Source organism: Hesperophylax consimilis, chromosome 27 (assembly GCF_061612785.1).
Source record: "Hesperophylax consimilis isolate HC1 chromosome 27, BYU_Hcon_1.0, whole genome shotgun sequence".
Classification (NCBI taxonomy): Eukaryota; Metazoa; Arthropoda; class Insecta; order Trichoptera; family Limnephilidae; genus Hesperophylax; species Hesperophylax consimilis.
Genome location: NC_142862.1, coordinates 16,921,319 through 16,949,040, shown reverse-complemented (window position 1 = coordinate 16,949,040; position 27,722 = coordinate 16,921,319). Strand labels below are relative to the sequence as shown.

At 39.4% G+C, this 27,722-nt stretch overlaps 1 protein-coding gene and 1 pseudogene across 11 annotated transcripts in view; one reads left to right on the top strand and one right to left on the bottom strand.

Moving 5' to 3' along the window:
- The window catches only part of ACC (acetyl-CoA carboxylase), a 188,388-nt gene that overhangs the window by 149,738 nt on the left and 10,928 nt on the right, over positions 1-27,722 (top strand). For 8 of the 11 annotated variants that reach the window (XM_089647726.1, XM_089647728.1, XM_089647727.1 and 5 more), the window contains 21 exons: positions 466-594; positions 995-1,177; positions 3,772-3,911; positions 6,597-6,792; positions 7,605-7,712; positions 9,139-9,311; positions 9,958-10,138; positions 10,512-10,627; positions 11,869-11,989; positions 12,233-12,436; positions 12,579-12,680; positions 14,414-14,617; positions 15,148-15,318; positions 16,687-16,906; positions 17,645-17,783; positions 18,956-19,169; positions 20,027-20,231; positions 21,243-21,370; positions 22,443-22,557; positions 23,838-24,015; positions 26,245-26,390. In XM_089647726.1, coding sequence (XP_089503852.1) covers positions 466-594; positions 995-1,177; positions 3,772-3,911; positions 6,597-6,792; positions 7,605-7,712; positions 9,139-9,311; positions 9,958-10,138; positions 10,512-10,627; positions 11,869-11,989; positions 12,233-12,436; positions 12,579-12,680; positions 14,414-14,617; positions 15,148-15,318; positions 16,687-16,906; positions 17,645-17,783; positions 18,956-19,169; positions 20,027-20,231; positions 21,243-21,370; positions 22,443-22,557; positions 23,838-24,015; positions 26,245-26,390 — 3,373 coding nt within the window. The remainder of the gene's footprint in view (positions 1-465; positions 595-994; positions 1,178-3,771; positions 3,912-6,596; positions 6,793-7,604; positions 7,713-9,138; positions 9,312-9,957; positions 10,139-10,511; positions 10,628-11,868; positions 11,990-12,232; positions 12,437-12,578; positions 12,681-14,413; positions 14,618-15,147; positions 15,319-16,686; positions 16,907-17,644; positions 17,784-18,955; positions 19,170-20,026; positions 20,232-21,242; positions 21,371-22,442; positions 22,558-23,837; positions 24,016-26,244; positions 26,391-27,722) is intronic. The other 3 variants (XM_089647729.1, XM_089647725.1, XM_089647731.1) reach the window with 1 other exon arrangement.
- On the bottom strand, positions 17,131-17,286 carry LOC149410672 (U4 spliceosomal RNA; annotated as a pseudogene).

Below are 27,722 nucleotides of genomic sequence, written 5' to 3'. Positions count from 1 at the left end.
GAAATTAATAAATCTTAAGAATTTATGTTTTTATTTTATGTTTGTATTTATGTACGACCGGTCGGCGGCCGAGTTGACATCGCGCTTGGGTCCTGGCTAAGACCTGGCCTTGACTGGCTAAGTCCTCCATCACAACACAAGCAACATTTTCCGCTTACTGTGGTGGTAGTAGGAGATTTTTAAATATTGTCAGGTTATTCGTAACCCGGAGATGTTTGTCTTTCTTTTAAAAAACTTTCTATCGTGAGTGAATGAGTAGCGTAACTAGGTGCCCACACTATTGAGTTGTACTCAATTTGACTCCTAACCAATGACATATACAAATCTTTATGGGTTTAAATATTTTTAAATTGGCTGCAAATTCTTATTACAAAACCCAACATTTTCAAAGCTTTATTTGATGTAATTTCAATATGGTTTATAAAATTCAGTTTTTGATCAAAGTAATCTTTCAATGTGTTTCAGGTGACTCTCCTGATTGATCACCTATGGTCCAATGAGCCCGGATTAACTGACGAACTGGCGACAACACTCAGTGAACTAACCTCGCTCAACAGGGCTGAGCACTCGCGGGTTGCGCTGCGGGCAAGACAGGTAACAATAATTACTTCAATTCTCCGTAATAAAACACTCCTGAAGAGGAGGGGCAATCCTATATACATACTAGAGATATCTCTTGGAGAATTATATAAGCTTTATAAGCTAGTAGCACTAGAGCCATGTACAAATGCCAATGAGCCAAGTATCATAAAAACACTTCCGAAGTGGAGGGGCAATCCTATATACTAGAGACATCTCTTGGAGAAGTATATAAGCTAGTATCACTAGAGCCATGTAGCTCCAAGTGTCACAAAACGAAAGTAATTTGGTTAAAGAAGACGGAGAAGGTTAAATTGGTTTTGTAAAGGAATATGAAAAGTTTCAGGGTTTCTCAGTAAACGGTGATCGATATTAAGTTCTGATAGTAATTTTGCCAATGGATATATGTTTTCAGGTCCTAATAGCAGCCCACCAACCGGCATACGAACTCCGCCACAACCAGATGGAGTCCATCTTCCTGTCGGCTGTGGACATGTACGGCCACGACTTCCACCCTGAGAACCTGCAGAAACTGATCCTCTCGGAAACCTCCATCTTCGATATCCTGCACGATTTCTTCTACCATAGCAATAAAGCCGTGAGTCTCTTTCTATGCTGGTCTTTTCAACGCCAATACCTTTATTCCACTGTCTTTTCAACTTCGACTCTTAACTCATTGATCGCCCTGAATTGTTATGCTAAAAAAATTGGTCCCCATCCCTGAACTAATTTTCTACCAAAAAATGGCAATCTACATTGGCGTTCTGTGTATATCTAACAACTTTTAAACCATGCGTTACAATATTGTGTAATTTCAAAAAAACATTGTTACTTATTGGATCAACATCTTGGTCAATAAAAATTCAGCCTGTGTATGCTTGCACTCGCAAAACTCAAAGAGTAATCAACTTATATTGCTGAAAATTTAAAAGTTTGTTCTTAATAGTGCCAGGAGTGTTTCGACAGTTGTTTGAATGGTAGAAGCAGTCGGGAACGCCTGACGAGTACTTAACAGAATATCTCTGCACCGGAATGTGATACGGAGTCGATTTAAAGCCAATGTAATGTAGTTTTTTAACAGTAACATTGTGGTATACAGTAGCGAATGGTGAAAGAAGTCAGAGACCTCCGAGAAAGATATTACCAATAGTGAAGCATTGTGGGGTCCACTAGTATTGTATAAAAAAAATATTTCTAATATATATAGGTATCTACATATATGTGGGTGACTGGATAACTCATCAAAATAACAATTCAACACACCTTTAACTCTTAAACCCTACCTGGGGTACTGGAGTACCCCCCTGGTGTTTAAAATATCAACAATTTTAACAATATTGCACTGTTGCAAAAATCGCTCTAGCTAATCTATTCTCGATAATTGGCGCGTAAGTACGTCAGTAAGCCGTGACCGCCCGGCAAGTGCATTCGCGTCTACAGGTGTTCCGGGGTACCCCAGTACCCCGTGGTAGGAATAGTGTTAGTTCTTCCTTCCAGTTATACTTGAATTACTGAAGTTGTTTTTCGACATCTCTCTGGTAAGTTTACACATTATTTATGATTTACTTTATTTTGTGATAATGGTTAGGTAACAGTGTTGATAGGGAGGGCCTGCGCCCAATAACGAGACATTCGTGGACTAATAATATGTTATGAATGTAATGACAGTGTATGCAGTGTAATGAGATACGACAATTAACAATTGGTTAACGTCTATACCCACAGCCAAGAAATTATTGGAAAAAGGGATAACATTAGTTGGAACTGTAATGAAAAATAAACGAGAAATTCCTCCGGTTTTCTTGGACACTAAAAATCGAGAGAGATGCACATCAATGTTTACCTACGACGGACCTCTCACACTTTTGTCGTATTGTCCTCTGAAGTCAGCTAAAAAGAAAGTTGTAATCATGTTGTCCACCATGCATGACATCCCTGACAAGGATAATGAAGTGTACCTTCCAGAAATAATACATTTCTATAATAAAACCAAATGCGGAGTGGATGTGTTCAACCAACTTTGTAAGAAGTACTCGACGTCCAGGAAGACCAAAAGGTGGCCCATATAACTCTTCTACGGGTTGCTAAATGCTGTTGATGTCAAATCTTCGGTCTTATTTAAGCTGTCAACTAACATTGATAAAGAGAAAATCACCAAGCGGCGTGAATTTCTAAGAGTTTGACAATGGCACTCATAAAGCCTCATATGAGAGCAAAATTACAAAGGCCAAGTTTACCCCGGGATATCAGAGAAACTATACGTGCAATCTTGAATATTTATATTGAAGATCATAGGCCGGTCCCTGATAATCCCAAACCTGGTCGCTGCTGCTTTTGTCCGCGCACATGTGACATAAAATCTTGATCTGTCTGTAACACTTGTCGCCGCCATATTTGTGCTGACCATCTTTACAAAATCAGTCCTTCATGTAAAGGCAAATATGTCTATTAGTTTTTATTAATAAATTTTATTGTCTTTTCATATTACTTTGTCATAATAAAAATAATTTTTAAAGAAATATCAAAAACTTCTATTTTATTAATTTTTTTGCGCGGGGTACTTCAGTACCCCGTGGTAGGAATAATTACATTCCCAGAGTGGTAGGGTTTAAGAGTTAAATAGTGATACATATAAAGTCATGAAAAGTGATGAAATACAAACTAGGTTACGTAAGTTAGGTTTATAGGTTAGGTTATTTTGTTTTTTACTTTTTGAAGGTTTGTTGAATTGGGTTCCATGATAACTCAACACAGTGACAATTCAACACACTTTTAAAAAGTGATATAAAGTCTTTAGAAACGATGAAAAAATTATTTTTTTTAACCTAACCTAATCTAACCTACTTAACCCAGTTAATAAAGTTTTTGTTTCATCACTTTCCATGACTTTTCAAAGATGTGATGAATTATCATTGTGATGATTTATCCGGTCACCGTTGAATTGTCATTGTGTTGAGTTGTCATGGAACCGTATATTGTGGGAAAGTTTTTTAATGTTTCTCCCCGAGCATCACAAAATAACATAAAACATGCTTTTTGGCAGAAGGGCGGCGTCAAGTGATAAATTCAACATTGTCGCCACCAGCTCAAGGATTTCCATATGGGTTGGTTTGTTTAGATGGCTTTAATAATTTGATATGAAAACAGCACTCTTTTTACAGTCATTCTAACATGTAAATAATTTGAATGCAGGTGTGCAACGCAGCCTTGGAGGTATATGTGAGGAGAGCCTATATCTCCTACGACCTGACCTGCCTGCAACATCTGGAACTCAGCGGAGAGAAGAGCGTAGTCCACTTCCAGTTCCTACTGCCCACTTCTCATCCTAACAGGTAAACCTTTGACAGTACCGTTTCTACTTTTTTATGCGAATACCTCACGAGAGTCTCAACTGCTCCCAGCCATCTGGAGCTAACGAGACTGTGGCATCCCCAATTGGGGCATGTTGTGAGGCTGAAGTTTGCGGGGAGGGACGAGGAAGGTTTGGGTAATAAAGTACCTGGCTATTCACAGCTGGTCATCAAACACAGCACAATGGTGCTCTTGCACCAGGGCAATACTGAGAGTATCTTCCACTCTGGAACGTGCTGCAAATATACTACATAAAATTTTAAATAATACTAACTAATAATAAATTAATCAAATAAAAATTACTTGTGCACGCTGGGATTTGAACCGCAGGTCGCGGATCTTCAATTTTCTACAGATATAATAACCCAAACAGTTCATTTTTTTCTTTTTATTTATGCGACTACTATACACACACTTGTTGAAACGGAATGTTTTAACCATTGTTATAATAATTAAAATAAACAGTATAACCACTTTGGGTGTCATTGAAACGGAGAATATAGACTAGATAAACCACGTTGGCGCCATTGAAACGGAACGATTAACCACTGACATAATACTTACGAATAATGAGTTCATTCTCAAATAATATCTCTAAACCATGCCGCGTGTGGGCCGCCATTGACAAGGCTAGAAGAACCAACATCGGGGAATTAAGTATGTAAGAATAAAAGGATAAAAGGTTTCCAAAAATTACATTTATTCCTACAACTTTTAGAACAAGAGACTCTATTCAACAATATTATAATATCTCAGGGATGAACGGCCAGTTCGAAGAACTGAACGCACGGTGGAATTTAAAATTACATTGAAAGTGTGACATTAGTGTGGAGACAAAATTATCTGACCTGAATTATCGTGAGTAGGGTGCCAAACTACGCATCCGCGTAATTAAATTTATAAACAGAGCAAACGATGACCAAGGTAGAGAATCAGAAGAACAGCTCACGGCCTCATTGCCGCACGTAAAATATGTCGACTCGAGTGCTCGCTCGTGTCTTCCTGTAGACAACGTCCCCAACCGGCTCCCCGTAGAATACTGAAGATGGCGGCGTTGGTGGTTCCGCAATCCAGTCTCGAGCTCTCTCTCGAAGTTGCCATACGGCATGTCAACAGCAACACATCCACCAGTGCCAGGTACTGACAGGTTTTATTATCTCTGTAGAGGGGCAAGATTGAACTGCTACATTGTAACCATCACCACTTGACATCACTACTTTGGCTATGAAATTTGACTCAAGGCAGAATGTTTCAGGCAAGTAAACGAGTCAGATAAATTGCCTATTATTGCTAATTGCCGAACAACTGTCTTGGCTGTCAATAGTCTTGCAGGGCAAGGTGAATAATCAGGGCAATTTGTTGTGTGCCATCAAGATTGCCATAGTGTATAAGACAAATTCACAACACATAAAACAATCTCCTGCAGTAACTCCATTAAACTTGTGTAAGCTTCCAGTTATTATGACCGCTTTGTAAGCGGTAGGTGGCGATCAAAGGCGCACATAATGTAACAGTGCGAGAAAGAAATAGATTTGGTCTGGTATTATTGTCGTAATATTGGTAGCTGAGTGAATTTACCAGGAAGACAGGGAAATACGTTGACAAGAATAGGCAATACACAACAGTCTTGCCTGAAAATATGTAAACATGCCTTTCCGACAAGAAATTGCCGTGAAAACTTGCTCGTTTCCCAGAGCCTTTAGTACATTAAGACAAATATTTGAAGCCTTACAAGAAAACGGTGGATGGTGTAAACCACAAGCTATCTCAATTATTTGGAGAGTCGTTATCCTGCCATGGGCCGATTGTTCACATGTGAACATTTTTTAATATCCATTGAACGCCAACGTGCCGATTTGGAAGAGTCCCGTTCTCAAGGGAATTTAAGCCTTTAAGTATGTTAGTTTAATGAATACTCAAATAAATGATATTTGATTGGCGAATGAATAATACTACATTTAACATATTCTCGTTTGTCACAAGCCACCAACCGGAAATAAAAAATAATATCATGTCACCGATGTCAGAGTTTACCGCTAACACAAGTCTCATGTCTTGAATCAAGTTTTTTTCATCCAAATCTTAAAAAAACAAAGGTATACAATAATTTTGTTATACCTATGTGATTCATTTTATTATTGTTGTAAATTGACGATTGATCTTCGTAAACAAAATTAGGAAATAATTTCCAATCTCAATGATTTCCGATCTCTTTAGTATTCTGTGTTTCGCAAGCTGTTCTGGGGTAACTACTTATAATATATGCATACAAATTTTAGAAATGCAATATCTGGTAAGACGGTACCTTTAAAAAAATATATAATTTTGTATAAAATAAGTGAAAAGAACAAGTGTGAAAAACAACACAGATATGCTGGAAAAACAGTCCACTGGTTAATAAACAAGCAAGATAAAGGAGCATCGTGAGGTCTAGACTTGGGTTGCTGAACGGTGTGGAAACACACCATGTCTTAGGTAAAGAGACAGCGGGAGTTTGGCAGGAGCGGAGGTATTTCTTAGAGGCCGCTGGGACTCTCCGGGAAGGATTGTAACGCCGTTGTTCATGTAGTTGATATCTTTGCTTTGCAACTGAAATATTATATTTGAAAACCGTTTGTAACATGTATTGTTTTGTGCACACTGATTAATGGTTGCATATATTCCAGGATACCGCCCAACCAGTCAGAAATCTGCCTGACGGTGGCCAGCGTGGAGGTGGCACCGCACCAGGTGGAGACCAAGAGCCATCTACGTACGGGCTGCATGGCCGCCTTCACCTCCTTCCGTGAGTTCCAGCAGTACTCCGATGAGATCCTCGACCTGCTCGAGGACTTCTCCAGCCCGGCCTTCATCAATAACAAGGTTGGTTATGTGGTTAGGTTAGATTAGGTTAGAAAGAGTGCCTGTGTAATGAAATGCAAATATATAGTTACGTCCTCAAAGTACCTTGAGCATATAATGGGGATTAATGTAGTGGTTCCGCATTGAAAATGCATTATTTATTTTTCTAGGTTTTGTGAGACATGGTGCCTAATGCAAAGTGATGAAACCAAGTTAGCAGTCTTGAGCAGTGGCGGCCCGTGATTTTGGGGTGTACTAGAGTGCTCATATTCCAAAAATCGCATTATTGATGTTGTTTCAGGAAATTTCAGTTTGAAAATCTTCATACAAAATATCTTTGTACCTACACTAGACGAGGGATTTAAAATATATTTTTTATATGATACCTCGCGAGAGCGCCCCGCCTGTTCAGTAATACAGAGGAAATCTATCATTACCCCGTTGGGCAGCGTTTTAAGGCTGGTTAAGGTAGGGGCCGTAGGAAGAGATTTACATATTAATGTAAATCATATGCATAACATATGCTTGTTACACATAGAAGATGATTTACAGAAAAAAGAGTCGAAGAAACGACACTTTATCATTAAGCCAACTGTGAACGGGTGTTGCGCTGGTGTTGTCGAGTTTTGCATACGTGCACCGCTGCATAAGGGATGAATGCTGCTAGCTCCTTTAAAATAAATGTAGAATAGACTCAGCATGTTTACTTTGAGTCTGTTAAGAAAGGATTGTCAATTGGCTTTTGAATTATTAATTTCAACATGCCATCTACTATAGTTCCGTATCATGTTACAGCTTTCATTAGAAAATGTTATAATTATTTGTGTTCCCAGGATATGCAAGCTCTTCAGGATGGAGTGTCGGAGAGCCGAGACAGCACTAGCATCAATGTCAGCATGTCTGAATATGGAAGGCAGACCGCAATCGAAAATGATTCTTCGGTAACTATTCCTACCATTCATTTACTAACCCCTCAGGTCTCTGGCATGTTGACTGTTATATTTTTTAACCTGTGGTGTGTATTTACTACACATTGCTTCTAATAACTTTAATAACTCTATAAATATAATAAATTCTGGGTTCAGATTTTAGGTATTCCTTTTACAGGTTTTACATTTATGCATTGAAATAAAAGATAAAATTTTACATAGTTTCCAAATTCAATTGAAAATCAGAGATTTTTGTTAAAAATCGGAAACAAATACACCAATACAATCAACCGCGTGACAATGCTTTGCGAAGAGTGTGTGAGGCAATGACACGCTATTGATGTCCCGCTTTAGTTAGCTATGCGGGAACATGAGAAATCCACACGTCCGCAGTTGTATTTTTTATTTAGACCATCGATACCTACGACCACATAGCTGTGTGTGTGCTAGCCGCCAGCCGGTTGGTCGTGGACCGTCGTTAGATGTGGACCCCTCGCTTTTTTTTAGCATCTGCCGATGGTTTTTTCATGTTTTCAGCTATTAAATTACAATTATTATCACTTTTGATATAAAATAAAATAAACATAAGCCATTAGCTATGAATATTCATATTTTTCCAATATTAAATCACTTATTTTGAGATGTGTATTGACTACAAGGCACCGGAACGCTTGGATTTTTTTAGCACAGTAAGGGAAAGGTTAAAGGTACTTAGAAGGTTGGAGAATTTGTGTGTAATTCCACCTTGCGATAAAATAAAATCTTGGGATCAGTGTGTCCAGAAATGACGGATGAATTATCTATCCCTCCCGCTGCGGTGCAACGCTATGAGAGAGAGTAGTTGGAGAGGTCTCCCCAAACCAGCCTCTCCCGATCCGGCACCCCACGCAGCTGGTGGGCAAGGCGCATCCTGAACACACCTCACATGATGAACTCAGAGACACCCCTGCAAAATCACCAGACTTAGCGAACCACTTGGCGTGACCTATTGCAGGGATGTTGGCTATTCAATAAATGGTTCCAGGAGAAATTGAATCGGTTGCTGTCTGCCAGCACGCAAAGGCAGAAATACATTTTGTAATATCTGGGAATTTACCTAACCATGTATGAATGCAATGAAGGAAGAAGTATGTTCAAAAACAGAGTTCTGTAGCATTCCATTCTCTCTGCCTACCTTTGTGGGAAATGGCACAAAAAAGAAAAAACTTTGAAAAATTTACATAATATTATGTTTCTAACTTAGACCCCATGATTTATTACAAGGTAAAAACTGCTTTGAAAAACCTGAAATTAATAGGGCATTCAGAAATTTGTTTTCTGTGACCACTCTCTCCTTGGAATATTGGTATAATATGCCTTACTGTTACTGTCTGAATTATTTCCATGTGAATCATGTAGAATTTGAATCATAGTGATCTTATTTTCCCCTCTCTAAAAGAATGACTATTCACAGCCAAAAGAGCCCATACACATCCTGTGTGTAGCCGTGCGCGACCAGGGGGACATGGATGACGAGGAGATGAGTAACTTGTTTGGGGAGTTCTGCCTCATTCACCGGGAGGAACTCTTCCAAAGGGGCATACGCAGGATCACCTTCGCCGCACTTAAGAAGTAAGCAACATCTTGTTTATCTGTCAATTAACATTTAAACCACTCAATATTTACCAACGATATCAAGAATGCATCATTTCTTCTTATTCATCTCCTAATTCTGATCCTCCCAGAGTGCTCCCACAGTTGTTGTACCCACGTGATGCATAGGCCTTAAAGAGTCGACAATGTGTGAATGCAAACCACCGAACACATGCTCAATGAATGCCCGCTCCATTCGTTCCCTGAAGGAATTGTTGAAGTCCACCAGGTGGCGCCTGATGCACTACGCTGGCTTGCACATTTAGATGTTACTCTCTGGAGCGCCCCCTATCGAAATAAGAATTCATCTCCTCTTCGTATGGTGGAGAAAGAGAAGAGAGGTTAGTCAGCCAGTTGACGGCTTCAATTCAGCACGGATATCATTTGTACAGTGACTGATCTGGATGCAGTTTAGTGAGACCCACATCTTTGGAGGAAGAGAGAACAGAAGAGTTTTCTGGATGTAAGGCGAAAGACCATGAGGTTTGCCAAGGACATCTTGGAGCGTTATGTTACTGTTCACAGTCTTTTCGTATTCTCTCAGGGTTATCTCCCATATTACAGTGGACGGTGCGATAATAATATAAATATGTTAGGTATTAATATATAATCCATATCCTTCCAGGCGACAGTTCCCCAAATTCTTCACTTACCGCTCACGGGACTTGTACAATGAGGACCGGATCTACCGCCACCTTGAACCCGCGTGCGCCTTCCAGCTCGAGCTGGGAAGAATGCGCACGTATGATCTTGAAGCTTTGCCCACCTCCAATCAGAAGATGCACCTTTACCTGGGAAGGGCCAAGGTAATATATTTATTTTTTCATATATTTTTTCTTATCATTGTTAAACTAGAGATTCTGTTTATCCCAAAAAGGAGAATGTGCTGGCTGTGTGGAAATAATGTCACATGACAGGACACGGAAAATCATGAGCGTGTCCCCCTGTGGAAGGGATCCATAGGCAGATCGGGAAAGAGTTGAACTGACTGCTTGGAAGAAGATTGGAGGTGTATGATTGATCATGAGGGATCAAAGCTAATGTAGAATCTTATAAGAGGCCTTATCCATGCCAGCCTGGGATTGGGATGAGGCGATTGACATTGTGATGATGATCATTGATGATTATTGCATGATCAATATTTCCACTTGTATACTTATGTTATAAATCTTTTCCCAGGTGGCCAAGGGTCAGGAGGTAACAGACTATCGATTCTTCATTCGTTCCATCATCCGGCACTCCGACCTGATCACCAAAGAAGCTTCGTTCGAATATCTGCAGAATGAAGGAGAAAGGTAAGTCCAATACTTTTATAAGTCATATAAATATCATAAAATTGTAGACTTTGTTATGATAATATACTGGGTACCGGTTAGGGTTATGTGTTAGGTTTTAAGTACATTATTGACAGTTATGTTGATTGGAGAGTGAGTGGCCGAGTTCGACTTTGTTGATTTAAAAAGACCAACGCGCCAGGGTCCCTTCCAGTGGTTAGACTGGAAAAGAACCCGCCAAACCGACCAACCGACGGTAGAGCATAATCCTCCATACAGGGCGGGGAAAATATATCCCATCTACGAAATGTTTTGAAGGGAAGTTGCCAGGTTATAAAATGAAAGTATTCTGGTTAAACTTTGGACTGACCGTAACAAGGTATATTTAGATAAATTTCACAGAGATAGACAAAAAGGTGAAAACTTACCCCCAACGACCAGAACGTAGAATCTATCTACCCTGTCTAAAATAATATGACGAATATAGTTATGAGGAACGAACGCTGAATGCCGCGAGTGGCGGACTAGTTGAATCAGCCAAGTAAGTAGAGGACGACAGCAACAGATGTGGCTGGCCATCGGCCCAGTGAGTACCAGCCAAGTAGGAAGTAGACGGCAGCATCAGATGTGGCTGGCCATCAGCCCAGTGAGTACCAGCCAAGTAGGAAGTAGACGGCAGCATCAGATGTGGCTGGCCATCGGCCCAGTGAGTACCAGCATGTGCCGGTTTCACGGATAACCCGTAAGTTGCCCTTCCAAGAGGCGAGGAAGAACTTAAAAATGTTCCGAATCAAAATGCTCACGGCGATAACAGTCCATCGGCAGAAATAACCACCGATCACTTGGATAATCTCCGATTACCTCCACGGCCGCACATGACAAAATACGTTTTCATTATCCACGCCACGCGTGGCGAATTCCACTTTCGGGAAATATTATTAAACTTCTAAACTTGAAGCACAAACCGAACATTTCGGTAATAATCACTAATCCATGAAATATATCTCGATCAGATCATCAGGCCCCCAGAAATAATAATTGACCCCCCGACCGAACGCGCACACTCCCCTGTGTCCGGCCGGGAAGTGACGCCATCTTCAATTTTAGTCACTTCCTGTTATTGCCAGAGTGTAAACAATAGACAAAACAAATCACAGATTTGACAGGTTCCTACTTACTGCCAAGTAAGAAAAATAATCCTATGTTATTTACATAACAACTTCTTGTTGCCCATTGATCTAATAATTTACCCATAATTTCAGAGTCCTTCTAGAAGCCATGGACGAGCTTGAAGTGGCCTTTTCTCACCCACAGTCCAAGAGGACAGATTGCAATCACATATTCCTCAACTTTGGGCCAACCGTCATCATGGATCCCACAAAGGTACTTGACTTTTTCTTTTTTGTTATAAAATATATCCGCCCAGGCAAGGAGGCCATTGATGCACTTTACAACATAAAAATCAAAAGACATCATTGAAAATTTAAGCCTGATGATTAATGGTCTGGGAATTGTCACCTCCATCTTTCGCCTTCCATTGTCTTTCTTTTGAGATTTGGCTGCTAGATGATTTTGGTTGGGTGCACTTGCATCTTATAATATGTTTGTATTGTGGTAATGTTTCAGATCGAAGAGTCGGTGACCAGCATGGTGATGCGTTACGGCCCCCGACTGTGGAAGCTGCGAGTGCTGCAGGCCGAGCTGCGCATGACCATCCGCGTGTCCCCCTCCAGCCCCACGCAAAATGTGCGCCTCTGCCTGGCCAATGACTCGGGCTACTTCCTCGACATCTGCATGTACACTGAGATCACGGACCCGGCCTCCGGAGAGGTGAGATACACAATACACATAAGCCAGCATCATTACCTTTGTACAGTTTGCCTGTCTATCCGGAAGCACAAAAGGAGCCTCTTATTCTGAATGTTAATATTTTATTTAGTGACTAATAGGTATACATATTATTTGATTTCAGATTCTATTCAATGCCTATGGACCTCGCCAAGGACCCATGCATGGTCTGCCCATCTCTACACCGTACGTCACCAAAGATTATCTGCAGCAGAAGAGATTTACTGTAAGTTAACTAGCACTGTTGTAACAAACCATCTTAGTAATCAGATCAACACAAACTGTCATTTATCTGTATTATTATGTTCTTCGATATTATTTAACGGGCAAGTATGGGTAAAATACACTGAAGGAGCTGCTAGTAGGACAGGACAACTATCAGGACACTGCCACCAGGACACACACACAGCTTTTGGGAATGGAAAGCATCGATAGTTGCAGCAAATGTGAAGAGGATGAAGAATCTCCAATTCACCTGTGGTGCCAATGACTCGCCTCGATGGGTTCAGATAGGTTTAGATACCTGGGAAGACACGTTGTGGAACTAGGACAACCATGGTTGTCTTTGGGTGTTAACAACTTTATTAAAAATGTTGGTTACTGTCAAATGAATAGGATGAACAGGAAAAATCTTCTACAATGTTTTCGGTTGTTTGAATATTTCCACATTCACACAATTCAGAATTCTGTAGGCCCCATTTATGGGTCATATATGCACAACCCCGCCATCACTTCAGCATCGAGCCGTATGAAACTCCATACTGCAACGCACACTTATCAGCATTATAAAGGCATCACCTCGGGACAGCTAGAAAACGGCATAGGGTTCGTGTTGCAAATTGCAGTTACTGCGCTTATGTCTCCCAGATGACGAGCTGTAGCCCAGCCGTAACCGTGCTGTAGCCCAGCTTTAGCCCAGCTTTAGCTGCTCCGACACCTGGAAACTCCCTGTGCTGAGACACTCCTATAATATAGGTACGCTGTCAGATAGGCGGATCATCTCTGACCTTGTACTATTAAATAAAATTATTAATAATTACATTGACAACCCTGAAATTCTCGACAAAATAAAATTTTACGTACCGACCAGAAATACGAGGCAAAGTGCCGCATTTTTCTATGACAATTTTAAAACCAATTATGAAGCTCATACACCCATAAATAGACTACATCATTTTGGCAATAAATTTGGGAATATTGTAGACATGTTTAAAGACTCCGTATTAGTTATAAAATGAAATCTTTTTAATCACTTTACTGAGATGTATGAATTCACTATTCCGTAGTGAATACACTTTTATTTTTATATTTCTATGTTTCTTAATATCTATTTTGCTTTCCATAATCCACACTATTAATTTTAATTTACCTTTAAATAATCATAAATCATTCTTTATTGTAAACTATGTACCTAACACAACTGTATTACTTGTTACCTATTTTCGTAAAAGCCCATCAGGGCGTTAATAAATAAATAAATAAATATGCCTAAGTTGCATTGACGGCTGGTTGACAGCAAGGCGATGACTCGAGGCTGTGCCGAGCCGATATGTGTGCTTTAGTGAGGTCCATGTCTTCCGAGAGAGAGAGAAGACTATATATGACAAATATTTTTAACCAGCAGTACCCCCTCACGCATTGCTGTGGCTCAGTTTGTCTGTGCAGATAAAGAAAAGCGTGTTGCTTTTACGTCCAACAGATGCCTGCTTGCATTTTTTCAAAAAAGCAAGCAAGTGACATCTATATAATAAATATACATGTATTCTATTGCAACGTTATGTCAAAATTTCAAAGCAATCGGTGATGGTTTAAGATTTTAAACAAAAGAACATTTTTATTTATATAGATAGATAGGTTATATACTTGCTTCAAAATGTGTTTAAAAGACTGTTGGTGATTTTGCATTATCGTATAGAAAATATATAAGTTTATTATAAGATTGGTTGTTTTTGTGTGTAGGCCCAGCAGGCTGGAACAACATACGTGTATGACGTCCCGGCCATGTTCCGGCAGATGGTGGAGCGACTGTGGCGCCAGTACCGAGCGGAGCGACCTGGCCTGGAGCTGCCCAGCCCCCCGGAGCAGCTGGCTGACGTGGTGGAGATGGTGCTGGAGCCTGACGGCCGGCTGCAAGAGCAGAAGCGCCTGCCTGGACAGAACCAGGTACAGTCATTACAGCAAACAAGCAAGGAATATACTAAGGGCCTCACTAATAAAAGTGTTTAAAAATAAAAAATAAAAAAATTTTACACAACTGTTAAACAACCATTAATGTATGGTAAATGGTTGTTTATCATTTGTGTAAAATTTAAAACAAGTTTATTAGTAAGGGGGTAATTGTATTCCTTATGATACATCCAGTATGCAATTCTATTCTTCGTGATACAAAAGTATCCAATTCTATTTACCATGTTACGTCAAGTACACAGTTCTATTCCTTATGATTCATCCATTATACAGTTATATTCCTCATGATATATCAAGTCCTACTGCAAAATTATCTGACCCGAAAGATTTTAACAAGCGATTCCTATTCCTATTCATATATTCCTAAAAAATATTATCGGACAGCACAATGACATCTATGTTTTTCACTTCAAATATGCTCAGGAATCGCTTGTTTGAGAATTCGGGTATGTGCTGTTACATCTTGTATGTCTTCGACTTAATTTATCGCTTTTGTTTTTATCTAGATTGGCATGGTATCCTGGCTGCTGACCCTCTACACGCCCGAGTACCCTGAGGGCAGGGAGGTGATCCTGATCGCCAACGACTTGACGCACTTCATGGGAACCTTCAGTCCCCGCGAGGACATCCTCTTCCAGAGGGCCTCGGAGCTGGCCAGGGAGAAGAAAATACCCAGGGTGAGTACAGGAGTTACATTTATTACGGTGTTAAACATTTTACACATATCAGTCCTCAATTACACTAATGTTGGTTATTTATGTATACAGATATGAACAATGGCTTTACAAGCAACTTTTTTCGACTGCTAAATATTTTTATTTAACATTTCCTTCCATCCTTTCTGGCCGTCATTGTCAGCCATTACTCCGAACATTTACTTTAAAATTTTTTACTTTATCTTAATATATAAAAATTCAGCCTGCGCATGTTCGCGCTGGCAAAACTTGAAAACTAGTTAACTGATATTGCTGAAATTTCAAAGTTTGTTCTTATTAGTGGCAGAAGTGCTTAGAGAGTGGTTTGAATGGTAGAAGACATCTGAGACGCCCGAGAAAGACATTAGCAATAGTGAAGCATTGTGGAGTCCAATAGTCCTTTATACACAATATTACTTTGTTTGAACCGCTATTTTTTTTTTTATATCAACGGGTTTCGGAACAACCGTTCCTTCCTCAGGGCAAAATAAATACTAACTTTACATCACAAAACAATAGGGGAACATTATATTATTAAGGGTTGAAGTGGGGGTGGAGGTGTAACAATATATTTTTTTATATATATTATTTTAAATGTACGTTTACAGTAATTATAACCAATAATAAACGTACATTATGCGTAGTTAAATAATATTACGATTTTTTAATTTTCAACGTTCAATCGAAAAATATCTATATAAAATGTAAGTTATTTAATGGTAGTATCATTTTCCTGAGCAGCATCACCAATTGTAGGTTAGTTCTACTGTTGATATCTGTCTTACTATGCAAATTTAAGGGTTGGGAACTCTTTGTTAAAAAGTAAAAGGTTCTTTAATATAATTGTGTTTAATTACGTTACAAATAATAGGTCTGGATTTAGCTACACTGTTCATTATCCAAGGGTTGGTAATTCTCAGCTTCGAGAAGCTTGTTACCTGTCACTAACATCCCACAGGTAATTGCTACACTCTAGCGACATCTGTCGGACTCTGAAGTAAGCTTTATGACTAGCGCCATCTAACGCTTAAATATTCAACTTATTACCATACATCACATCTACATCTCGAAATAAAAAGTCCTGTGCCTGCGCGCTAGCGTCAAATTTTCAGGAAATAATAAAACTCTAATTTTTCTTATATATCTGGAATACAAATATTCCCCATATTGTTGAGCTGCTTTTCAAAGTGCGTGAATCGCGGTCGACCTGTAAAAATGCCAGGAGTTGCTTAGCACAAATTCCAGCACTTTAAAAGCTTTGCCCCATATCGTTTCTACTTGGACATGAAATTTTAGGTGCGTGTCAAATAAAATCAATATAATATTAAAGTCAATGTGTTTGTCTTCCAGCTCTACTTGTCGGTGAATAGTGGCGCTCGCCTGGGTCTGGCCGAGGAGGTGAAGGCGCTGTACCGGGTGGCGTGGGAGGATAGTGCAGCACCTGACCGCGGCTTCCGCTACCTCTACCTGACGCCCGAGGACTACAGCCAGCTGGCGCAGACCAACTCGGTGCGGGCTGTGCTCATAGACGACGAGGGAGAAGCGCGCTACAAGATCACCGACATCATTGGTAATTTGTTTTTTTTTAATATATATGGTTTTATTGCTTGGAGGGTGTGCATTTTGTAATCATTTACTTTTTTCTCGGCTGGCGTTCCAGGCAGTTCCCAATCAACAATTTTTTTTTGTAGTCGAGGGCAAAATCAAGTGTACGGAATAAATTGTGATTATAATATTTCGATGTTTCCATTATTGTTCAACTCTTGTTCGTAATTGTGGAGCTTATGCGTCTCACACCTTTTGGAATCGGGACGAAGCCTGATGGCGAGGGCAAGGTGAGTTAAATGATAAACGACATTTTCGGTTGTTTTATAAGTAAAAGTTTTCAACTAGCAATATTCGCAACTTGGATAAACCTCATTGGTTACGATATCGCCACTGCGCAAAGTAAATGTGGATTTTTTTGGATGGGTATTATTATTATTAGTTGATTTTGTTTTTTTTTTTATAGTAAGTAATGATTCTTTTGCTAGTTGTACAGTGAAACTCTCTTCAAAGAAAAAAAACCTCATACATATTTAGAAAAAATTAGTCCATTTTCAAATTTTAACATCCATAAAGGGGGTGACAAACAACATTTTTTTACGTGGCAACTTTATATGTGGGTTTCACTGTATTTATTTTGATGCATAACAGTTGTTTCGCCTTCAGAAGGCAAAGGGCAGTTTTAGGTGACAAGACCTTACCACCATCCAAGAAGTAGGATTATAAACCTTTCTTTCTAAAACAAAAACATAAATGATTGCAGGAAAGGAGCCCGGTCTCGGTGTGGAGAACCTGCGCTATGCCGGTGCTATCGCCGGAGAAACGGCACAGGCGTACGAGGAGATTGTCACCATCTCCATGGTGTCTTGCCGCGCCATCGGCATTGGATCCTATCTAGTCAGGTAATTGATTCTGCTTCGGTTAACCACTTGATTCTATATTAATCATTTTGAATAATTACCGAGATAAAAACCCTTTGAAACAGAATACATTAGGGGGAACAAGGTCCTCTGTGCCCAGATCCCATATCAGGTTCTTTCTACAATTACAATATAAGCCAGAATTAAGATCTTTAAGAGAATCGGTCCTAAGCTAAGGTTGTTCCCGTAGCTTCCTCCACTTGTCTTTTTTTAGTTTGTTCAGTAAAGAAGGTCAAAACATAACAGCTGTGATTATCAATCTCGATCAATCCGACTGCTCTCCAAGCATCCTACCCATCAGGCTATCAACAACCTCTTTTCAACCACAATAAGATTTTCTTGGATTCATCTTGAAATGCATTATAAACAAACAATAATCAATAGTGACTTATTTTTGGGTTATTATTCTGTGTTGCGCCACTTCCTTCTTTAGCCAATATTTCGGATAGCATTATGAAACATTGGCTAAAGAAGGAGGAAGAGCAACACGACATAATATCCCAAAAATAAATCACCATAATACTTTTTTGGTTGTGAAAATTTCAAATCATATCAAACAATAATCTGTCCTAAATTGACTTAACTGGTTCAATGCCAACTCCGCTAAATGGTAGAGTTTGAATGGTTCGAGAAACTCCGCACCAACCAATTAATGTGTGTGTCAGTACACCTTTAGTTTTAAAGTTATAACATGTTGAATGTAGGTGACACGAGTTTTCAAGGCTGGCAGTGAACCTGTTAATCTAACCCAGCGGCCGGCAGACCGCGGCTCTTTGCATAGGCATTTGCTGCTCTTCAGACATCAATTCCAATTTCACGTCTACTAACCAGGGCTGGTTGAGGGCTCTTGAGATGGAGCCGCCAAACGAACTGACATGAACAGAAACAGTGTTGCCAACTCAGCTTTCATCTGGAATAGCGCTTGGAATATTCAGGGAATTCAATCTTCTGATAAAATAATAACGTGTCCAAGCCACCTCAATTGCGCCTTTTTTACAAAGATTTGCTGGGGTTCGTTATTAAACTCGTCACGGATTGACGAACTTCTTATTCGATCCCATTTCGTAACTTCTGCCACCCTTAAAAATCTCACTTCGACATCTGGAATGAATGTGAACATAAACTAACCCAACCTAATTATTTAACATTTCCAGATTGGGCCAGCGCGTAATCCAGATTGAGAACTCGCACATCATCCTGACTGGCTACATGGCGCTGAACAAACTGCTGGGTCGGGAGGTGTATGCCTCTAACAACCAGCTAGGCGGCGTGCAGATCATGTACAACAACGGCATCACGCATAAGACAGAATCGGCAGACTTGGACGGCGTCTACACCATGCTCAAGTGGCTCAGCTACATGCCAAAGGTAATCCATCATGTCTTGTCAACACACACAACAGTTTTCTTCGATCTCTGCCAAATAGATTCCAGAAATTTCTTGTGTATGTTCTTAATTATATAATATCCATAGTCCAAACGTGAAGTTTTGAGAAAAATGTGTGGGTAACACGTCGACACCATGGCGGTGGAGATAAAAGGTGGCAAATCCTCCAGGCCAATGCTCAACACAGTGGATAGTGGAGATAAACGATGGTGGAGTGTGGTCGGTCCTCGACGTCATGCGGGCGAGACTAGCTGGAGGTGATATTAATTTCTGGTGGTGAAGTCCATGGGTCTTCCTGGTCCCCCAGTGCGATGTGGTTCAGTCATCGTTGCCACGTGGGCGGAGGCTAGGTGAAAGGCCGGAGAAGTGAGTGGATCTCGTCGACGGGCGCGGGGCGTGCGCGGTGAGTCATGAACTAAACTGTGGCGCAGCGATTGTCGCCAGTCGCAGTTGTAGCTGATTGTAAGCAATAGTAGTGGACTGAATTGTGGCGCGCTTGGTAGGTCCAACGGGGAGAATTCTAGAAATCGCAGGTAGACCGGGTGTATTGCCCGCTGCGCATACTGGATGTTCTGGGATGTGCTGCAAATGGCTCGTATTACTCTAGTAGCTTGCCACCACAAGTGTAATTATGGGCCAACTTATTAAAATTATTCATAAACTGCTCATACGGAATATGAATATGGATAAATAGTTTTGTCAGTATAAAAACTCAATTCTTATAAGAAAGGCATACAAATACAATATTGGATTGAATCACTGATACAATATTGTATTTGTAATTCTTATTTCCTTAAATTTCATAAACTGTAGCTAACCTATTATTGATAACCTTTCAGGACAAGATGTCTCCCGTCCCCATGGTGATATCATGTGACTCCATCGATCGCGATGTGGAGTTCACCCCCACGAGAGCCCCGTACGACCCCCGCTGGATGGTGGAGGGTCGCGACGCTCCCAATGGGGGCCCCTGGCAGGCTGGCTTCTTTGACCGCAACTCCTTCTCCGAGATCATGCAGCCCTGGGCCCAGACTGTGGTCACAGGTAATAATATACAACACGGGCAGAAGTGGATGGTAGAGGAAGTCAGGAACTCTCTTAGTCCATGAACTCTGTTCTTTCTTTCTGATACATGCTATTTGTAAGAAAGGAGAAGGGTACAACAGAGCCATTAGCAGTATTCCTACATTATTTCTGTTTCCTTCCCTTTAGTGATCTTGTCTTTTGATTTCTGAATTGCATAGGAATTCAAAAGTTATAAATACTACATATCTATAAAATGTTGCCTTGACAAGTTCACAGATCAAAGAATAAATCTTTGATGATAGTGCTATCGAAGTATAAATTTGCCCTTAATATTCAATTGTACATAGTAAATGCAATTAGAACAATGTGCAATTGAATATTACTGATACCTGGATCCCTGGGTTGTTTCACAAGCAATTAACCTCCCTGCACATTCTATCACAACAATCTCAACATAGGCTTGTCCTAGTCAGGTTAAAAATTCTAACGTAAAAAAATATACAATGTAAAGAAACAATAAATAAACAAAAAAATCATTCCTTGAAATTATCCGGTTAATAGCTGAGAGGACCAATGCGTTGGGTTCCCACTCAGGTGTGCATAGTGGTTTCAGTCCTCTGATAGCTAGGTTCTATATTAGCTTCACGCTGGAGGCCCTGAGGAAAAAGGTATGAGGAGTGGGTAGGAACCTGGGGTTCAATGCAGCCCGGAGTGACGGAAATATGAATCCATCCCTCCCACTGCGTTGCAAGGCAGTGGGTCAAGAGTAAGTCCGGCTAGAGAGGTGAAAAGGTCTCCCTCAATCAGTCTCTCCCGATTCGTCCCACCACGCAGTAGGTGGGCAAACGCATCTGCTGCCAAGACCTAGACAAACCACATGCCATGAACCCAGGCACCCGTGCTAAGTCACCAAACGAACCACTTGGAGTGTCTTTAAAGAAAATGTTTAAAGACTTCTCTATGTCTATTACAATTGTCTTCAAAATTGTACCTGTTCCCCTAAAATTTATGAGTGTCTTTCTCTCGCAGGTCGAGCGAGGCTAGGAGGCATTCCTGTGGGCGTCATTGCCGTTGAAACCAGAACGGTGGAAGTGACGCTGCCCGCCGATCCCGCCAATCCGGACTCTGAAGCCAAGACAATCTCTCAAGCTGGACAAGTGAGTGGAGGCATTTCAACTCTGTCAATATTGTGTTTCTTCTCCAGATGCCCTGTAGCATGAACGCAAATATCGACACGATTAAAGTCTTCAATCAACCGTGATGGTGATTAGTTGACATGAGCGAGCATGAAAATTCTATTTGAGTTGATATTGTTAATATACCGCGCCTATTCGCTCCATAGATAAGCTTCTCCACATGAATAGCTATTATATAGTCCACTGTCAAAATTTTGGGCGAATATCAACTTGCACTGACTGCTTTTTGCTGAATGCAGACAGATTTGGTAAATGATATTTCGATAGTTATTCCGAATATCACAGGTCATGGCTTATGACCATTGATGATAAAAAAATCAAAATAAATGCCCAAAATAATTATTAAAATCACTTTTGAAAGTATTACATCATATTATTTTAACCTCTAAAGGCTCTAGGTAAACTAGCAACTTTTTGCGAGAATCGCTTGCCAGCAAGGTAAGATTTCCGTATTGTGGGTCAAGTTGCACAAAATTATTGTGTATTGCCTATTCGTGTCAACGTATTGCACCGTCTTGACAGTGAGTTCGCTTGGCTACCAATATTACGACATTATTGCCGGCCCAAATTCATTTTCTTCTCAATCTGTTACATATGTGATATATATTATTAAATTTAAAAAATTTCCAAGTTTATTCAAATTTGGTGAAATTATTCCAGGTTTTTTTGTATCGTGAATTTGTCTTATACACTACAGCAATTGCCACCTTGCCTTGCAAAAACTATTGACGACGGCTAAGGAAATTCTCCGGCAATAGTCGACAATAGGGAATTTATCTTGCTCGGTTACCGGCATTTTTAGAAATAAATGGAATGCATCAGTGTTACCACCGTAGGGCATATTTTTTTCTGTCATTGATTAATTTATCGACTGCAGTTAATAATCGGTACATCAATAAATAAACGTCGACAGCTAAAGTATCCTACCAATGTGATGGTATGTGATACCCCGAGGTGATTCTATAAAATATCTTGGCAAAGACCTGGAATATTCTTGAACCTAAATGATAAAACAAATATTTGTTATGTCCAGGTATGGTTCCCCGATTCTGCCTACAAGACGTCACAGGTCATCAATGACTTCTCGAGGGAAGATCTACCCATCATCATTTTTGCCAACTGGAGAGGATTTAGTGGCGGCATGAAAGGTTATACATAACATTCTTAGAATTTTTATTTTGCCCTTCCTCCTGTTAGTCTATTTTTATCGCATTTAAAAAAAATCATTATATGCAGGGATAGGGGGAGTTCCAACCGATTCAGTCCAGAGGGGAGGTTCCAGTTCTACTTAAAGATAAGGTATTATCCTTAAGCATCATTGACAGATTCCCCCATCTTAACAAACAGATTGTCATCTTTAGAGGACAGGTGGGAATGCTGTCCTTGTACTACCGGTATTTCAATGGAAGAGTGATCTGAGGAACTAACGTCATTAATCCCTTCAGCATCGGTGCATGTCAGGAAATACATCAAATGCACGCCCAACATTTGTACACGTTTGACATTTGTCACATGAGAAAGGGTTGTTTCTATGACTCGTTCTTGAGTTTAACAGCTCGGCTGTGGAACAATTTACCGGCCTCTGTGTTTCCTCCTTCCTCCATCACATGTCTCTTCAAGACCCATGTAATTCATTTCTCTCCTCAAAAAGACCCCTCACACAGCATCCCCAAAAAAGACATAGTCTTTGAGGGTAATTATTTTCCTCAAGGCCTGCTATGTCGAGTTATTTTTTTTTAAACCATCACTGGACGCCTGGCAGATGTGAAACTTGCATCAAATTAATTTTTATTGAAGAAAGTGAAAATGAAAGTAAACAAGTCGTTATGTTTTACATAATAAAACAATTATTTTATTTTAGCAGGGAGCAGTGCATTTACTTGTGATGATTTTTCATTTTCACTTTCACTCGTTTTTAAAATCAATAAACACTTGCAATGTATTAGGGCAGAAAGAGCAGGCGACTCACGAGTCTGGCCGAATGAAGCATCGTTGCATGCAAGAGCGTCATCCCGTCTTGCCGCATTTGCTACGCAAGAGTCAGTTTTACCCCTTTAGGCGCGCCAAAAGATGTTTCACCTCAAAGATAGAACTGGAATCGCCACTCTGGTACTTGCAGATTTAGTTCCCCATTATAATTAAATTACTGAAATTGCTGAACCCATATCAACACTTAGAAATCTCCTATGAAAATGGTATAGTCTAATGCGCAAATAAATTTTGTTTCCCATTTTTTTTTTTTCTGTGATTGGTATGGTGGTTCGGATCAAGTGTACTCCCAAATGGCCAGAGGTTCTCCACCTTGCTTTAGTTCATGATCTGACTAGGCACTAGGCAAATCTATTTTAATATTTAGTAGTTTATTGTTGAATTTGGATTGTTTCGATGTTCAAATTTGATGTTACTAATGTGTAATGCCAAATTTCAGACATGTACGAGCAGGTGATGAAGTTTGGTGCGGAGATTGTGTTTGCACTGAGGAGAGTGACCAGTCCCGTGCTGGTGTACATCCCCCCCGGGGGCGAGCTCAGAGGAGGCGCCTGGGCTGTGGTGGACCCCACCATCAACCCCCAGTACATGGAGATGTATGCTGACTCCGAATCCAGGTATATTATATATATTTTTTAATTTGAACACATTCACGGACATTATGTCTATGGGTGTCGCTTTAGATGTGATGTGATATGACTAGAGATGGCAAAATTTAGCATTAATTTTCAGATTTTTTAGCATTAACAATTGGAAATTTAGCGTTTTATAGCATTTTGAGGCATAATTTAGCGTTTTGTAGCAAAATAGAAAAAAATGTATTTCCTAAATGTTTGTACCGCATATTTTAAGTATTTTTGGTAAAATATATGTTTAACCTTCTTTTGCAAGTATTTCCATGTAAAAGATTGTAAATAATTAATTTTAATATTAAATTAATAAGGAAGGAAACTCTAAGTACGGGTCGAACACAAACACAACAAATGCAGATTGCGATTAACATCAACAGGCGTAATTTATTTCGCACAATTTGTGTAATGTCAAAAAGCAATTTTAGCCTACTGTACAAAAATATTAAATATTTACAAATAAAATAGTAACAAAATTATAAAAAATCGTAGGAAAGGCTTCCAAAAATTAAATAAAGTAGGCATAATACTTTTCCCTGCACATTCACATGAAACTACCTTCCTTATGCATTTTTCTCAATTCTTCTTTAGTTGTACTGGACTAAATATTACTGTATCAGCTTCTCCAATTTGTATGGTTCTTTGACTTCTGAAATACGCTATATTCTCAGAAAGCGTTTACGCACACAGTCAGTAGAGCGCGAGCTGAAGTTAGAGATGATTTTTAATCACTTATTTCCGCTGATAAATATCGATTTTTTGAAATTCTCACATATTATTTTAATACCCGGTATTTTCAGGAATTCGCGCCTATTTCGCTAAATAGAATAATTCAGCTGAAATACGGCCAAAATCACGTTTTTCGCGTTAATTCGTGAAATAGAAATCACTGGAAACACTTTCAAATGCCTCGAAACGCAAAGAAAACTTATAAATGCCCTATTTTCAAACCATAAATATTTTTTCGCGTTTTTAGTTAAAATGAAATTTTGCCATCTCTAGATATGACACATCGTACATTTTTATCGGACGCTAAATGCCACAATAATATAATAATAATAAATGTTTTAGTATTTTCCATTTTTTATAACAAATAGAGATAATGATATCCTTTCTGGAAACTCCCGTGCTGAGAATTTTATTTACATATTAAAATTTAATGGTAGTCTTTTTTCTGAAAAAACTATAAATATAGATAGATAGAGTGTTTTTTAGTCCAGATGTGTGGTTGTGGTGTTGGTATATTTTCTATTTCTGGTCTCTATGTTTTGTATCCAGATTTTTATTTGAGATTTAAATCTGATAATTTTGTTGTAGAGTTGTACAACAGTATAAGGTGTTGTATTCGTTGTTACTTGTTGCACAACGGACTGGGAAGTCAAGTTTGTGTCGTAATAGTAGCTTGTCTATTTGTGTCATAATGCCAACATTTCTGTACCCGATAGTGTCACACCCGGGGTTAACATTTTTTATTACTGATTTTCATCAACTTCACAGAACACGTCTCATGTTATACATGTATCAGCGTGTGTCTTATTGCAAACCTCTGTCTTTTGGCAAATTGTTCATCAATGTGTTAAAAAGAAAGACAAACATTCCCGGGTTACAAATGACAACATTTTAAAAACTTCTACTACCATCATCATAAAAAGATGATGATTACTATTGATGGTTCATGGCCAATTGTTTCAATTATCTGTCGTGATATTGCACCATTTTTTATTTTTCAATTTTTGTTCAACTTTTTTTTTATACATTAACTACACAGAAGGCCATGAGGAAAATAATTTCCCTCAGGGGCTATGTTATCTTCGGGGATGCTGTGTGGAGGGTCTTTTTAAGGGAAGGGAAAAGTTAGGGAGGCGCGGTAGGAATCTGAAGTCAGTGTGTCCAGGAGTGACATATACATCCATCCCGATAAAGGCGTTAAGGTCAAGAGGGTCCGGATGGAGAGGTTAAAGGGTCTCTCCTGATACGGCCTGCCATGCAGCTGGTGAACAGATGCATCCGCCACCAGTACATAGACAAACCTCACCCTATGAACTCGGTCACCCCTGCTAAGTCACCAAACATAGTGAACCACTTGGGGTGACCTATGGCAGAGGTGTTGGTTATCCTTAGAATGGTTCCAGAGGCGGCGGTACCCATAACCGCCTCCCTAATTGTAAACTGTCTTCTTAAATACAATTTATTGATTGATACTTTTCTGTTTAACAGGGGCGGTGTCCTGGAGGCTGAGGGTATTGTAGAAGTGAAATACAAGGAGAAAGACCTTGTGAAGACGATGCACCGGTTAGATCCGGTATTGGAGAAACTCGACCTAGAACTAGCGGCCCTGAACGAAGCATGCAATAATGATCCTGGTAAGATTCTAGCCTATCTCATGCTATTTTCATACCAATCCCCTTACGGCAACTCATAGTTTTTTACAATTTTCGTATAGATTGTTGCCATTAGAGAAGAAATAATATTTTGGGACGGTACTATACACGGTGTCCGGAAACTCGTAGTACAAGCGGGAAACTGGAGAATCTACACCACATGGGGAACCCAAATAAACATAAAGTTTTTTGATTTGAGCATTTTCACAAAAAAAAAAAAAAAAACCAAAAAAATATATTTTTCGGCTATTTTAGGGTTAAAGTTTTTTCTGGTGTTTAGGGTTGAACAACAGATGTTTTAACCCTGCAGAGCAGAAATATTTTATGATTACACTGGATTAAATGAAGGGTGATTTCAAAATAATGCTTCAAATCCGAGTTTCTTCATTTGTTTTACTTTCAAATAGTTTTAATTAGTTGGGTACTTTGATCTTCAGTAATAATTTATAAGAATTTGATAAAAAAAATTTAAAAAAATCAACTTCTAACTCGATTTACTCGATAACGAAAGCTCAAATCAAAAAAAAATATACTACAAAATCGACTCCAAATGTGATGTAGATTCACCAGTTTCCCGCTTGTACTACGAGTTTCCGGACACCCTGTATAGTCGAAAAATGGCAACGCCTTTAATGTAACCATAGATTATATGAAAGCATCTGTCATTTGCCCATGCCGTTGCCATCATAAATTCACAACAACAAACAGTAATACTCATTCCCAATCAGTAATATAAAACAAAATAAGAAAGCAACATTTCCACAATATAGTTACATAAAACAATGGAAGATGACAGATGTCCACCATCTTAAACTGTGAGAAAATCGGGTTAGGAATTGGACCACCACATATTTGGTCATTTTGATTGCAAATTACCTTCCATTTTTATTGTAAAAATGTTGACCCCTTTGATTGATGATTGATTGAAGATGATTTCTTGCTTTTAAGATACATCATATACCAGCACGATTAAAATTAAAAAAAAAATTACAATATTTTTATCTGGGTATTTTTTTTAACCCTTGAGACGTTGTTGATTTGCACGGATCGAACCTTCTACAAGCTTCCATTTTTTCAAAGACAATAACAAGCACTATTTCGTTCTCTTTCTAACATAAAAGAAATAATTAATTTTTAGATGAGAGGAAGAGAGATAGATGCATTTTAATAATGTGCGGTCGTTCTGGGACAAATATGGTCTTAGGAGAGTATAATGCGCGCACGGCATTTGGGACTGTTTGGGTCTTAGAAGGTCCCAAGGGTTAAATATAAAAATCGATATAATTTTGGAATGGTTAAGAATTGGACCACAAT